General features: G+C 38.7%; 1 protein-coding gene across 1 annotated transcript in view; it reads left to right on the top strand.

Moving 5' to 3' along the window:
* The window catches only part of BICDL1 (BICD family like cargo adaptor 1), a 261,541-nt gene that overhangs the window by 170,524 nt on the left and 78,261 nt on the right, over positions 1–12,756 (top strand). Inside the window, exons 4-7 of the mRNA XM_053702062.1 lie at positions 6,855–7,001; positions 7,538–7,717; positions 7,873–8,091; positions 8,905–9,048. Coding sequence (XP_053558037.1) covers positions 6,855–7,001; positions 7,538–7,717; positions 7,873–8,091; positions 8,905–9,048 — 690 coding nt within the window. The remainder of the gene's footprint in view (positions 1–6,854; positions 7,002–7,537; positions 7,718–7,872; positions 8,092–8,904; positions 9,049–12,756) is intronic.

Raw genomic sequence — 12,756 nt, 5'->3', positions numbered from 1 at the left:
AAGAACCATAGGGAAAATTACAAAACAAATTAATACAACACACAGAGAAAACCCAGCACTCACTTACAAGCTCTCAGCTAAGATTTAAAAGCAAAAATGAAAAGGTTAGTCACCGCATTTGGCCAAATGGGACAAGCTCAGGTACCACGTCAAGGTCCTTTCCAATACCTGAGACCCTAAAACAGCCACACAATGCAAGCTTTCAAATCCAAACAAACTGAAAACAAGGGAAGGGTGCACAGGAATATGTAACCACCCTAGACATATACAAAACACGGAAGGGAACTGCACTCTCATACCGGACCGGGTACACATCCCATGACCCTGCAACATGCTCAGTCCTGGGTGCCACTGGCACTCACAGGAAGCTGTGCTGTCCCCAGAGCCACAAGCAGTTAACCCCAGACAGGTCTGGGTGCAAGAACCATAGGGAAAATTACAAAACAAATTAATACAACACACAGAGAAAACCCAGCACTCACTTACAAGCTCTCAGCTAAGATTTAAAAGCAAAAATGGAAAAGTTAGTCACCGTATCTGGCCAAATGGGACAAGCTCAGGTACCACGTCAAGGTCCTTTCCAATACCTGAGACCCTAAAACAGCCACACAATACAAGCTTTCAAATCCAAACAAACTGAAAACAAGGGAAGGGTGCACAGGAATATGTAACCGCCCTAGACATATACAAAACACGGAAGGGAACTGCACTCTCATATCGGACCGGGTACACATCCCATGACCCTGCAACATGCTCAGCCCTGGGTGCCACTGGCACTCACAGGAAGCTGTGCTGTCCCCAGAGCCACAAGCAGTTAACCCCAGACAGGTCTGGGTGCAAGGGTTGCAGGATCATGTTGCAGGGTCATGGGATGTGTACCCGGTCCGGTATGAGAGTGCAGTTCCCTTCCGTGTTTTGTATATGTCTAGGGTGGTTACATATTCCTGTGCACCCTTCCCTTGTTTTCAGTTTGTTTGGATTTGAAAGCTTGCATTGTGTGGCTGTTTTAGGGTCTCAGGTATTGGAAAGGACCTTGACGTGGTACCTGAGCTTGTCCCATTTGGCCAGATGCGGTGACTAACCTTTCCATTTTTGCTTTTAAATCTTAGCTGAGAGCTTGTAAGTGAGTGCTGGGTTTTCTCTGTGTGATATATATATATATATATATATATATATATATATATATATATATATATATATATATATATATATATATATATATCATTTTATATTACCATTTCAAAGTTTTTGATGTCCCTTTAATATAATCATATGACTACCTAATTGTGTGTGACTTGTCTCTGGTCTATCTTCCAAGAGCCTTGATTGGCTACAGTCTTCTTTTTTTTTTTTTTTTGTCTTTATATCCAAATAGTTCCAAGCTTGGCTATATGTGAACTATATTAGCAGGAAAGGGAGGAATTTGCAGAGACTTTTGTAAGGTATTCCAAGAGGTTGCGCACGGCTATATAACTAGTTTCACATATGGTAGCAGTTTGTGTATGATTATAGTATGCATTAAAGTTTATTTGGAAATGTGGAAACTTTTATTTTGAACTGAAATTGACTTTCTTTCTAATGACACGAGTCCACGGATCATCTAATTACTAATGGGATATATCACTCCTGCCCAGCAGGTGGCGGCAAAGAGCACCACAGCAAAGCGGTTAAATATCACCTCCCTTCCCTCCCACCCCAGTCATTCTCTTTGCCTATGTTAGAGCAAGGAAGTGGAAGGTTCTGGGATACCTGTTAGCGGTGCTCCAATTACGGAGCATTGCAGTGGCGCCCTATCTGGACCACATCCTGGTCCAGGCGCCATCCTTTCAACAAGCAAGATCCCACACGGAAATGTTATCTTTCCTGCGATCTCACGGATGGAAGGTAAATTTGGAAAAGAGCTCCTTAGTTCCAAATACAAGGCTAACTTTCTTGGGAACCATAATAGATTCCCTATCAATGAAAATCTTTTTGACAGATGCCAGGAAATCAAAGATTTTCGATTCTTGTCTAGCGCTTCAGTCCTCTCCTCGGCCATCAGTGGCTCAGTGCGTGGTAGCAGCTATGGACATCATATCGTTTGCCCGGTTCCATCTCAGACCTTTGCAGTTAAACATGCTCAGTCAGTGGAACGGATATTATGCGGACCTGTCTCCGCAAATACAGCTGGAACAGGAGACAAGGGATTCTCTTCTTTGGTGGTTGTCTCAGGATCATCTCTCCCAGGGAACCTGCTTTCGCAGACCCTTTTGGGTGATTGTGACAACAGACGCCAGCCTTCTGGGATGGGGAGCAGTCTGGGGCTCTCTAAAGGCTCAGGGAACTTTGACTCGGTCGGAGTCTGTTCTTCCCATAAACATTCTGGAGCTGAGAGCAATCCTCAATGCTCTTCTGGCCTGGCCCCAGTTGGCCTCGGCCCGGTTCATCAGGTTTCAGTCGGACAACATAATTCCAGTGGTTCACATCAACCATCAGGGAGGAACGCGGAGTTCCTTAGCCATGACCGAGGTAGCCAAGATAATTCGGTGGGCGGAGACCCACAATTGCTGTCTATCGGCGATCCACATCCCAGGGACCTTGGACCTTCAGTCTTGCATACATATTTCCTGCGTTCGCTCGTCTATCACGGGTCATTGAGGGCGTCGGTGATCATCATTGCACCGGCGTGGCATCGCAGGATTTGGTATGCAGACCTGGTGGACATGTCATCTCTTCCACCTTGGAGACTTCAGTTGAGGAAGGACCTTCTACTTCAAGGGCCCTTCCTTCATCCAAATCTAGTTTCTCTGAAGCTGACTGCTTGGAGATTGAACACTTAATTTTTTCCAAGCGGGGATTTTCAGAATCGGTCATAGAGACCATGATTCAGGCTCGTAAACCTGTGACTAGAAAGATTTACCAAAAGATATGGCGTAAATATCTATATTGGTGTGACTCCAAGGGCTACTCTTGGAGTATATTTAGGATTCCTAGAATTCTGTTCTTTTCTCCAAGAAGGTTTGGAGAAGGGATTATCGGCAAGTTCCCTAAAGGGTCAAATATCTGCCTTGTGTATTTTTTTACATAAACGTCTGGCGGACATACCAGACGTGCAATAGTTTTGTCAGGCCTTGATCAGGATCAGCCCTGTGCTCAAACCAGTTACTCCTCCCTGGAGTCTTAATTTAGTTCTTAAGGTTCTTCAAGGGGCTCTGTTTGAACCTATGCATTCCTTAGATATTAAGTTGTTATCTTGGAAAGTTTTGTTTCTTGTTGCTATTTCATCTGCTCGTAGAGTGTCAGAGCTCTCGGCATTACAGTATGAGTCTCCTTACCTTATTTTTCATTTGAATAAGGCAGTTTTACGTACAAAGTTAGGCTTTCTCCCTAAAGTAGTTTCTGACCGGAACATTCATCGGGAGATTGTTGTTCCTTCCTTGTGTCCTAATCCTTCTCAGAAGGAACAGCTTCTGCACAATTTGGACGTGGTACGTGCTCTAAAATTCTATTTACAGGCGACTAAGGATTTTTGTCAGTCTTCTGTCTTATTTGTGGTTTTCTCTGGAAAACGTAAGGGACAGAAAGCTATGGCTACTTCTTTCTTTGTGGCTGAAGAGTATCATATGTTTTGCCTATGAAACTGCTGGACAGAAAATCATGGGCATTCAAAAATTAATCTTCGGTAGAACAGATTTGAAAGGCTGCAACTTGGTCCTCTCTTCACACTTTTTCAAAATTCTATAAATTTTATACTTTTGCCTCTGCTGAGGCCACTATTGGGAGAAAGGTTCTTCAAGCAGTGGTGCCTTCCATTTAGGTTCCCTGTCTTGTCCCTTATCTGTGTACTCTAGCTTGGGTATTGAATCTAATTAGTAATTAGATGATCTGTGGACTCATCGTGTCATTAGAAAGAAAACAAAACAAAATTTATGCTTACCTGATAAATGTATTTATTTCTTGACACAAGTCCACGGCCCGCCCTGTTTTTTAGACAGGTTGTTAGTATTTTATAAACTTCAGACACCTCTGCACCTTGTTACTTCCTTTCTCTCCTTTACTTCGGTCGAATGACTGGGGTGGGAGGGAAGGGAGGTGATATTTAAAGGGACACTGAACCCAAATGTTTTCTTTTGTGATTCAGATAGAGCATGCAATTTTAAGCAACTTTCTAATTTACTCCTATTATCAATTTTTCTTTGTTTTCTTGCTATCTTTATTTGAAAAAGAAGGCATCTAAGCTTTTTTTGACTTTCAGAACTTTGGACAGAAATTTATTTATTGGAGGATGAATTTATCCACCAATCAGCAAGGACAACCCAGGTTGTTCACCAAAAATGGGCCGGCATCTAAACTTAAATTCTTGCATTTAAAATAAAGATACCAAGAGAATAAAGAAAATTTGATAACAGGAGTAAATTAGAAAGTTGCTTAAAATGTCATGCTCTATCTGAATCATGAAAGAAAAAATTTGGGTACAGTGTCCCTTTAATAGCTTTGCTGTGGTGCTCTCTGCCGCCTCCTGCTGGGCAGGAGTGGTATATCCCATTAGTAATTAAATGATCCGTGGACTCATGTCAAGAAAGAAATACATTCATCAGGTAAGCATACATTTTGTTTTTCTAACTACAAGATGCAAGCTCATTTTCCACATGTAATATTGTAAACCACACTGTGCAAAATCATATTAATTGTATAACACGACTACAGAATATTTTACAAAAAATATGGAGAAAATCTATTTTATGCGTGTTAATATTACAAATGTGCATTAAACGCTGGGGCTTCATTTCATCATTTGTATTTTTTATTAGAAGACACTGCACATGTAATTCATTATTCACAAGTTAGCTTTGTTTGTCTTTGCTGTTAGACTTCTAAGCGTTCAAACTCCCATTTGGGTGGCACATCATGTTACAAATCTGACTATACAAAACTACAGATTGTTTGTTTCATGTCCCTTTAACAGTTTCTTTCATGAGTCAGAGAGAGCATGCCATTTTAAATAACTTTACAGTGTACTTTTATTTCATTTGCTTTGTTCTTCCTATCCTTTGTTGAAAAGAATGCCTAGGTAGACTCAGGAGCAGAAATGCACTACTGGGAGCTAGCTGCTGACTGGTGGCTGCACATATATACCGCTTATCATTGGTTTATCCATTGTTATCAGCTAGCTTCCCGTAATACAATGCTGCTCCTTCAACAAATAATATCAAAGTAATTAAGCAAATTTGCTAATTGAAGTAAATTTGAAAATTTTGTTTACAATTTTGTGCTGTATCTGAAAAATGGGGGAAAAATGGGTTTCATATCCCTTTAAAGGGACAATAGATTTTTCTTTGCATAAATGTTTTGTAGATGATCCATTAAAATAGCCCATTCAGTAGTGTTTTTTTTTTTTAATGTATAGTTTGTTTATTTGTTAATAATGTGCTGATTATCAGACTCCTAACCAAGCCCCACAGTACCAGATGTATACATGCATTACAGACTCCTGCAGGCTCCTGTTTATCTTCCTTTTCATATACAGGGAAGGGGCTGCTCTTGTTCTTTACCCAGTCCCTTTCACTGGGTGTCCTAGCCTAACCTTATCATCGGTGCTAAACTGGGAGCTTCTAAGTACGTTTTTATAATGTTTTATACTAGATTTTTAGATAAGTATCTGCACATATTCTTCTTTATAGTAATGTCTATTACATGCAGTTATATGAAAATTGGTGTATACTGTCCCTTTAAGGATTATTCACCTAAATAGATTTTAATCCTTAGTCATTCCATCCCTCCTTCCTCTTTTTTTTTTTTTCCCCCCCACTTATTCAATCCTGTTTTTCCTCTCTTGTGCCTGGTACCGAGCAGCAGATCCTAGAAGTAAGTACATCCGCTTTGCTTGTTCTGTATTGCATGAACAGGCCCTTCTTGCTTGGTCGTCAGTCATTGCCTTCATATTTTGAAATGTTACATTTTGCAGCTAGTGATAAGATCACCTTTTGTTTTTATTGCAAAAAGTAATGTGTTTAAATAGTGATCTAGAAACCTTAGATAACTGTGGTTGCAAAGGTACAAGTGACTCATGCATTTTATACAAGAGAATACACAACAACACTTAGCTTAGTCTGTGGAAGTTTTGTAGTATTCTGTACTAACCGCAGCTGCACTTATCCATTAACTGCAATTGCTCCCATGTGACTAAATTTGCGTATCACCTGCTTATCTGTCCACAGTGCATAACTATAGGGCAGTATTATCTGTTGTGGTCCTTGTATTTGTAATCATCACTGCAATATACAGACTATCAGTGACTTCTCATTTCCTAGTTACTTGTCAACCTTAGTTGCGTAGCTGCCATTAAACAGATTTAAAGTTTATTGCGTAGCACCTGCATGTTCAAACTGTGACCTATTTTTCATTCTTACTTTATAAATATTAAGACATTTGTTGCTGTACCTGTATTGTTCATATCTTTAAATTCTGCATTTAATTTTACACTGTTAACCTAAACTGATTTTCTAAGCAATGCTTCTCTCAGCATGTAAAAATAACTTCATACACTAAACGCCAAATAAAACATCTTATTCTTGTGTATAAAAACACTGGCAAGCAAACTGTTTTATGTTTAAGGTTAAGCCAAGGAGTTAATACCAGGCTCGGTTTCACACATAGCTTTATCTTCTGGAATTCCTGAGCACTCCCACACAACCTGCTTGTTTCTGGTCCCTGGTTTCAAGGCAACTCGCTTTTTTTTTTCTCACCACTCTCACTCATTACCTCCCCCCTTTATGTAGACCTCTCAGATTCCAGGAATTTCATTTTCACTTTTTTGTTGGAATTTTAGCTTTAACACTGTTCTCTTTACCTGACTCTCTGTATTGGGCATTTAGATAAAGATGCTTTCTGATCGAAACCGTGAACTAGAGCAGCAGCTGAGCACTATTATGGAGGAAAATCAGAAGCTTCAGGGAATTGTAGAGGAATTGCATGACCGAGAATTAATGCTGAGCCAACAGGGCAGTGAAAAAGACCTTCAGGTAAATAAATCTAAATATAAGATTAACACAAGTTACTGCAAACATAGAAAGGAGGGGAATAGAGGGCTGTTGAGGGGACGGACCTGAAATTCCTTGTTTGAGAATGTTTTTTTTTTTAACAATCGCCATGTTCTTTGGTAAGAATTCTGATTATAAATGTATTTTTCTTTGTTGGAGACTAAAGATTTTTATTTTTTTATATCAGGTGTTTTTCTTTGAAATTCACTTTAAAAGCTTTCTAGACCGATTTTCTTTCAAGGCTTTTCTTTTTATTTTTTATTTTTTTTATTTTTTTGTTGTTTTCTTTGTTTCTAGTTAAAATGATTTTACTATTGTAGAGCATGTTTTAACTGTATACAGTACCTGCAGAAGTGGTTTTGCAATACAGTATTTTTAGAGGACTCCTCTGGTTACTAATAACATTTATTAAAGCAATGAGAAAAAAATCCATCTTCGTCAGAGTGATGTAAAGATAAGTCACCACCTCTGATTTGCCATATTTTATAAACCGAATTCCGTTTCTTCTTCGCATGCAGTTAGGGGAGAGTAATCTGGAGTTAGAAGAACTAAGACATTCTTATCGGCAGCTTCAGGTGAAAATGGAGGAGCTAAGAGAGGAAAAGAGTCTCCTTCATTTAAACAGCACAAGCACCTCACTGTTGACAGAAATCGAGCAGAGCATCGAGGCAGAAGAGCAGGAACAGGAAAGAGAGCAGGTAGAGTAAGAAAATCTTAATGGTATTCATTGGTTACCAAGGACACTTTTTGAACATGATTTTTTTTTTTTTTTTCTTTTGCAGCCATTTAACAAAAATAAAATGTGATATATAGATGTTTATATGATTTTATTTCCTATTCTTTGTTTTCCTAGTTGAGATTGCAGCTCTGGGAAGCTCACTGCCAAGTACGATCTCTCTGCTGCCAACTCAGAGGGAATGATAGTGCCGACTCTGCCGTTTCCACTGACTCCTCTATGGATGAGTCTTCAGAAACCTCATCTGCCAAAGACATACCAGCAGGCAGCCTACGTACAGCGCTGAGCGAGTTGAAAAGCCTTATCCTAAGCATCTTGGACACTTGTGAATCTACGGTACCACTGTCTTATTAATATTATACACACCCACTCACACAAGTAATCTTTCCTGTTTGTGATCCAATTTTGTTGTTTTCCTTCCGGAGATTTTAGGGCTAGATTACGAGTGGAGCACTATTTTAGAGATCCCGCGTTAACTTTGGTTTGCGCTCGTATTACAAGTTGAAAGTAAGAAGTTAATTTCTCCTATACAAGTCAATGGAGTGTAAAAACGTAACTGCGTATATTCAATTGCTCTAATTGCAACATGAAATATTAATATTTCACATTACAATGTTCTTGGCATATATAGAAATATATGTATTTACAATAAAAGGACATTTTCCTGTAAGTGAAGAACATTGGAATGTGAAATATGTACAGTAAATATACAGTAAAATACATATGTGCACACATCTATATATCTATAGATAGATATAGATAGGTATGTGTGTGTGTTTTTCTAACACCTAAGACGTCATATCTTTGAGCCGGTATAACTTTTAAATGCAAATTTTTTTAAAATAATTTGACAGTGTTGTTAAGAGTGTAACTGTACTTTTAAATGTATTTTTGATTTTTTTTTTGTGCAACTTTTTTATCTTGCGTAACAGTCAACTGGAGCTCTAAAATAATGCTAACCCAACCTGCATTTACTATCAACTTTAAAATGTGCGCTATTTCGGACATGCGCAGAGAGACGTTAAATGCCACTTATTGCTTGCGTTACACTCGTAATCTAGTCCTTAGACAGCAGAGTGCTATTCTGAGAACATTATATTTAACAGTACTATACAGCCCTAGTAATACATTGTAATCCCTGTTTTGTAGACCTCAAGGAAATGTGAAGATGATGGCCTAGAAGAGCAGATTAGAAGGACTAGTGAGGACTCCAAAGCTCTACGGGAGCTTTTACAAGGAGAACAGGTCAGAATGAAGCAAAACTTTGAGGAACTTCAGAAGCTACACAGACAGGTGAAGGCAATGCATGTTCTATTTAGTATGTTTTTATTTTATAGATTGCAGTACATTAAAAACAAAATCTAGAGGTTGTTGGTAGTTTTGATGCAAAAAAGGTTATATTATGGATTGCATTACACCAGCCAATACCCACTTTGATAGTGCTCACCCTTTTGTGATAATACATCGAAAAGCATAACCAAAGAGGACGTACACTCAACTTTCTAACATGCTACGCCATTTAAATTAAAGTAACATGGGACACTTTAAGGTTATAATATAAAATGCTTGGTTAGGTGTAGTACTAACTTTGCAATATACCTTCATTATTTATTTTGTACCCTTTTCACATAAAGCGCTGCAGAATCTGTTGACGCTCTACAAATAACCGATAATAATATAAATGTGTGTGTGTGTGTAAATATTGTAAATATAATACTTTTTTTTAAATTATTTTTTTATTTAGTTTTCTTATTAAAAGGCTGGTTTCTGTTCACAGCTATGTTTACAATGTACTTATCCATTTAATTATTCTGGGTTTAATTTATCATGCCAAACGAGTGAACCTGTCCTCCCGGTTTAGCAGTGAACAGGCAGCATGTGCTGCTCACAGGTATCATTGCACAAAAAATGCAGCTAATTGGGCATGAGAAGGGTCTGTCAATCACCCTGGTTGGATGAGTTTGGGCAGATTTTAATCCGCCACTTTTGAGGTGTTGGAAAGGTTGCAGACTCGCTTCTGCACCACAAAGGCTCAAAAGATGCTTTCATAGCTTGATAAATTGAGCCCTACACCCTACATTTAGATTTGTTTTACATTGCAGATTTTTTAGTGTTGTGTTCTATTATTCTTACATTATTCAAGATTAATTTATACAGTGCTCTGCAGCATTATGAAGTAACCAGGTGGGGGAAGTGTAATATATTCTAATATATAATTTTCTGCTATCCAAAGCCCAAATATAATTTTATAGTTTAACATACATATATTTAATGATGTGTGCAATAAATATGTATCTATTTTTAATAGCTAATTTTAGCTTAATATTGGCTACGCTTCTTAGCTGGGTGGTCAGTTAAAATCATCTGGGTGATGCACCCACTAAAAAAAGGTCCTGGGTAGAACACGGTTATATGTAAATACCAACATCTTATGCAGGGTTTCACAGTGCAGTGGCATATAGGTTGCAGTAAAGTGAAACATAAAAATGAGGTATTCTATTCTTGTCTAAATTCCTATTTTCTTTTGCTACTATGTTCTATAGGGATACAATTAATTTTAAGATACTCTGTAATCTGCAGGGATTATTTACTTCTAATAATTTGTGTGTTGTCTTTTTTGATCAATAAAGTTTGTTTAGTTGCTCCATGACCTGCAAGAGATATATTTAAAATGAATCGTGAGCATTAGCAACGGCTCCTGTGATCCTCAGAGATGAGTTGTCCTTTTTCCATTTTAGTAATTGGCTCATAAGATCTGCTGTAAGGAGTTATCTGTTATCTGCCTGTGACTAATGCCTTATACAGTATGTGCTTGTGCAGCTGATAGAATAAGTGCTTATAGCTGCTAATTCAACCCATAGCCATCTGTAGAGAGCCTGCCATGATAATATGATGTTCTAGAAACATAGAATTTGATTGTAGATATGAACCAAAAGGCTTATCAAGTCTACCCATATTACATGTTACTGTTTTCTTAGGATAGCCATATGCATGTCCCAGACATTTTTAATTATTTACTGTCCCTGTGTTTACTACCTCTATTGGAAGTCTATTCCATTAATCCACCACCCTTTCTGTAAAAAAAAAATGCTTCCTCACATTTCCCCTTAATCTGCTACCATCTAATTTAAGATTGTAGCAACTTGTTTTGGTATTTCATGGTGATGAGGCCATCAGTGTTTCAAAGCTATAGTATGAGACTTTTCTCAACAACAACCGAATTACTCAAACAGATTATTAAAAGGATTTTAAAGGGACAGGCTACTTGAACAATGTTATTGTTTAAAAAGATAGATAATCCCTTTATTACACATTCCCCACTTTTGCATAACTAACACTGTTATATTAAAATACATTTCTCTTGTTAAGTGTATCCAGTCCACGGATCATCCATTACTTATGGGATATTCTCCTTCCCAACAGGAAGTTGCAAGAGGATCACCCACAGCAGAGCTGCTATATAGCTCCTCCCCTAACTGCCATATCCAGTCATTCTCTTGCAACCCTCAACAAAGATGGAGGTCGTAAGAGAGTGGTGTTTTATACTTAGTTTATTTCTTCAATCAAAAGTTTGTTATTTTTAAATGGTACCGGAGTGTGCTGTTTATCTCAGGCAGTATTTAGAAGAAGAATCTGCCTGCATTTTCTTTGATCTTAGCAGAAGTAACTAAGATCCATGGCTGTTCTCACATATTCTGAGGAGTGAGGTAACTTCAGAGAGGGAATGGCGTGCAGGTTTTCCTGCAATAAGGTATGTGCAGTTAATATTTTTCTAGGGATGGATTGTTATTAAGGGGTTAATCAGCCATTTGCAAGTGGGTGCTATGCTCTGCTGACTTGTTACATACACTGTAAAAATTTTGTTAGTGTAACTGCCTTTTTTCACTGTTATTTCAAATTTTGTCAAAATTTGTTTCTCTTAAAGGCACAGTAACGTTTTTTATATTGCTTGTTAACTTGCTTTAAAGTGTTTTCCAAGCTTGCTAGTCTCATTGCTAGTCTGTACAAACATGTCTGAAACAGAGGATACTTGTTCATTATGTTTAAAAGCCATGGTGGAGCCCCATAGGAGAATGTGTACTAAATGTATTGATTTCACTTTAAACAGTAAAGATCAGTCTTTATCTATAAAAGAATTGTCACCAGAGGGGTCTGTCGAGGGGGAAGTTATGCCGACTAACTCTCCTCACGTGTCGGACCCTTTGCCTCCCGCTCAAGGGACGCACGCTAATATGGCGCCAAGTACATCAGGGACGCCCATAGCGATTACTTTGCAGGACATGGCTGCAATCATGAATAATACCCTGTCAGAGGTATTATCCAGATTGCCTGAATTGAGAGGCAAGCGCGATAGCTCTGGGGTTAGACGAGATACAGAGCGCGTAGATGCTGTAAGAGCCATGTCTGATACTGCGTCACAATATGCAGAACCTGAGGACGGAGAGCTTCAGTCTGTGGGTGACGTCTCTGATTCGGGGAGACCTGATTCAGAGATTTCTAATTTTAAATTTAAGCTTGAGAACCTCCGTGTATTGCTTGGGGAGGTATTAGCTGCTCTGAATGACTGTTACACAATTGCAGTGCCAGAGAAATTGTGTAGGCTGGATAAATACTTTAAATTGTTGACAAGCTTAGAACTCTTAAGCTAGCTAACTCATTTGTTTCTGATGCTATTGTTCATTTGACTAAACTAACGGCTAAGAATTCCGTATTCGCCATCCAGGCGCGTAGGGCGCTATGGCTCAAATCCTGGTCAGCTGATGTGACTTCAAAGTCTAAATTACTCAACATTCCTTTCAAGGGGCAGACCTTATTCGGGCCTGGTTTGAAAGAAATTATTGCTGACATTACTGGAGGTAAGGGTCATACCCTTCCTCAGGACAGGGCCAAATCAAAGGCCAAACAGTCTAATTTTCGTGCCTTTCGAAATTCCAAGGCAGGTGCAGCATCAACTTCCTCCGCTTCAAGACAAGAGGGAACTTTTGCTCAATCTAAGCAGGC

Source organism: Bombina bombina, chromosome 2, assembly GCF_027579735.1.
Source record: "Bombina bombina isolate aBomBom1 chromosome 2, aBomBom1.pri, whole genome shotgun sequence".
NCBI classification, from domain to species: domain Eukaryota; kingdom Metazoa; phylum Chordata; class Amphibia; order Anura; family Bombinatoridae; genus Bombina; species Bombina bombina.
Note: the sequence above shows the minus strand (reverse complement) of the source record. Positions and strands in the feature narration are given on the sequence as shown.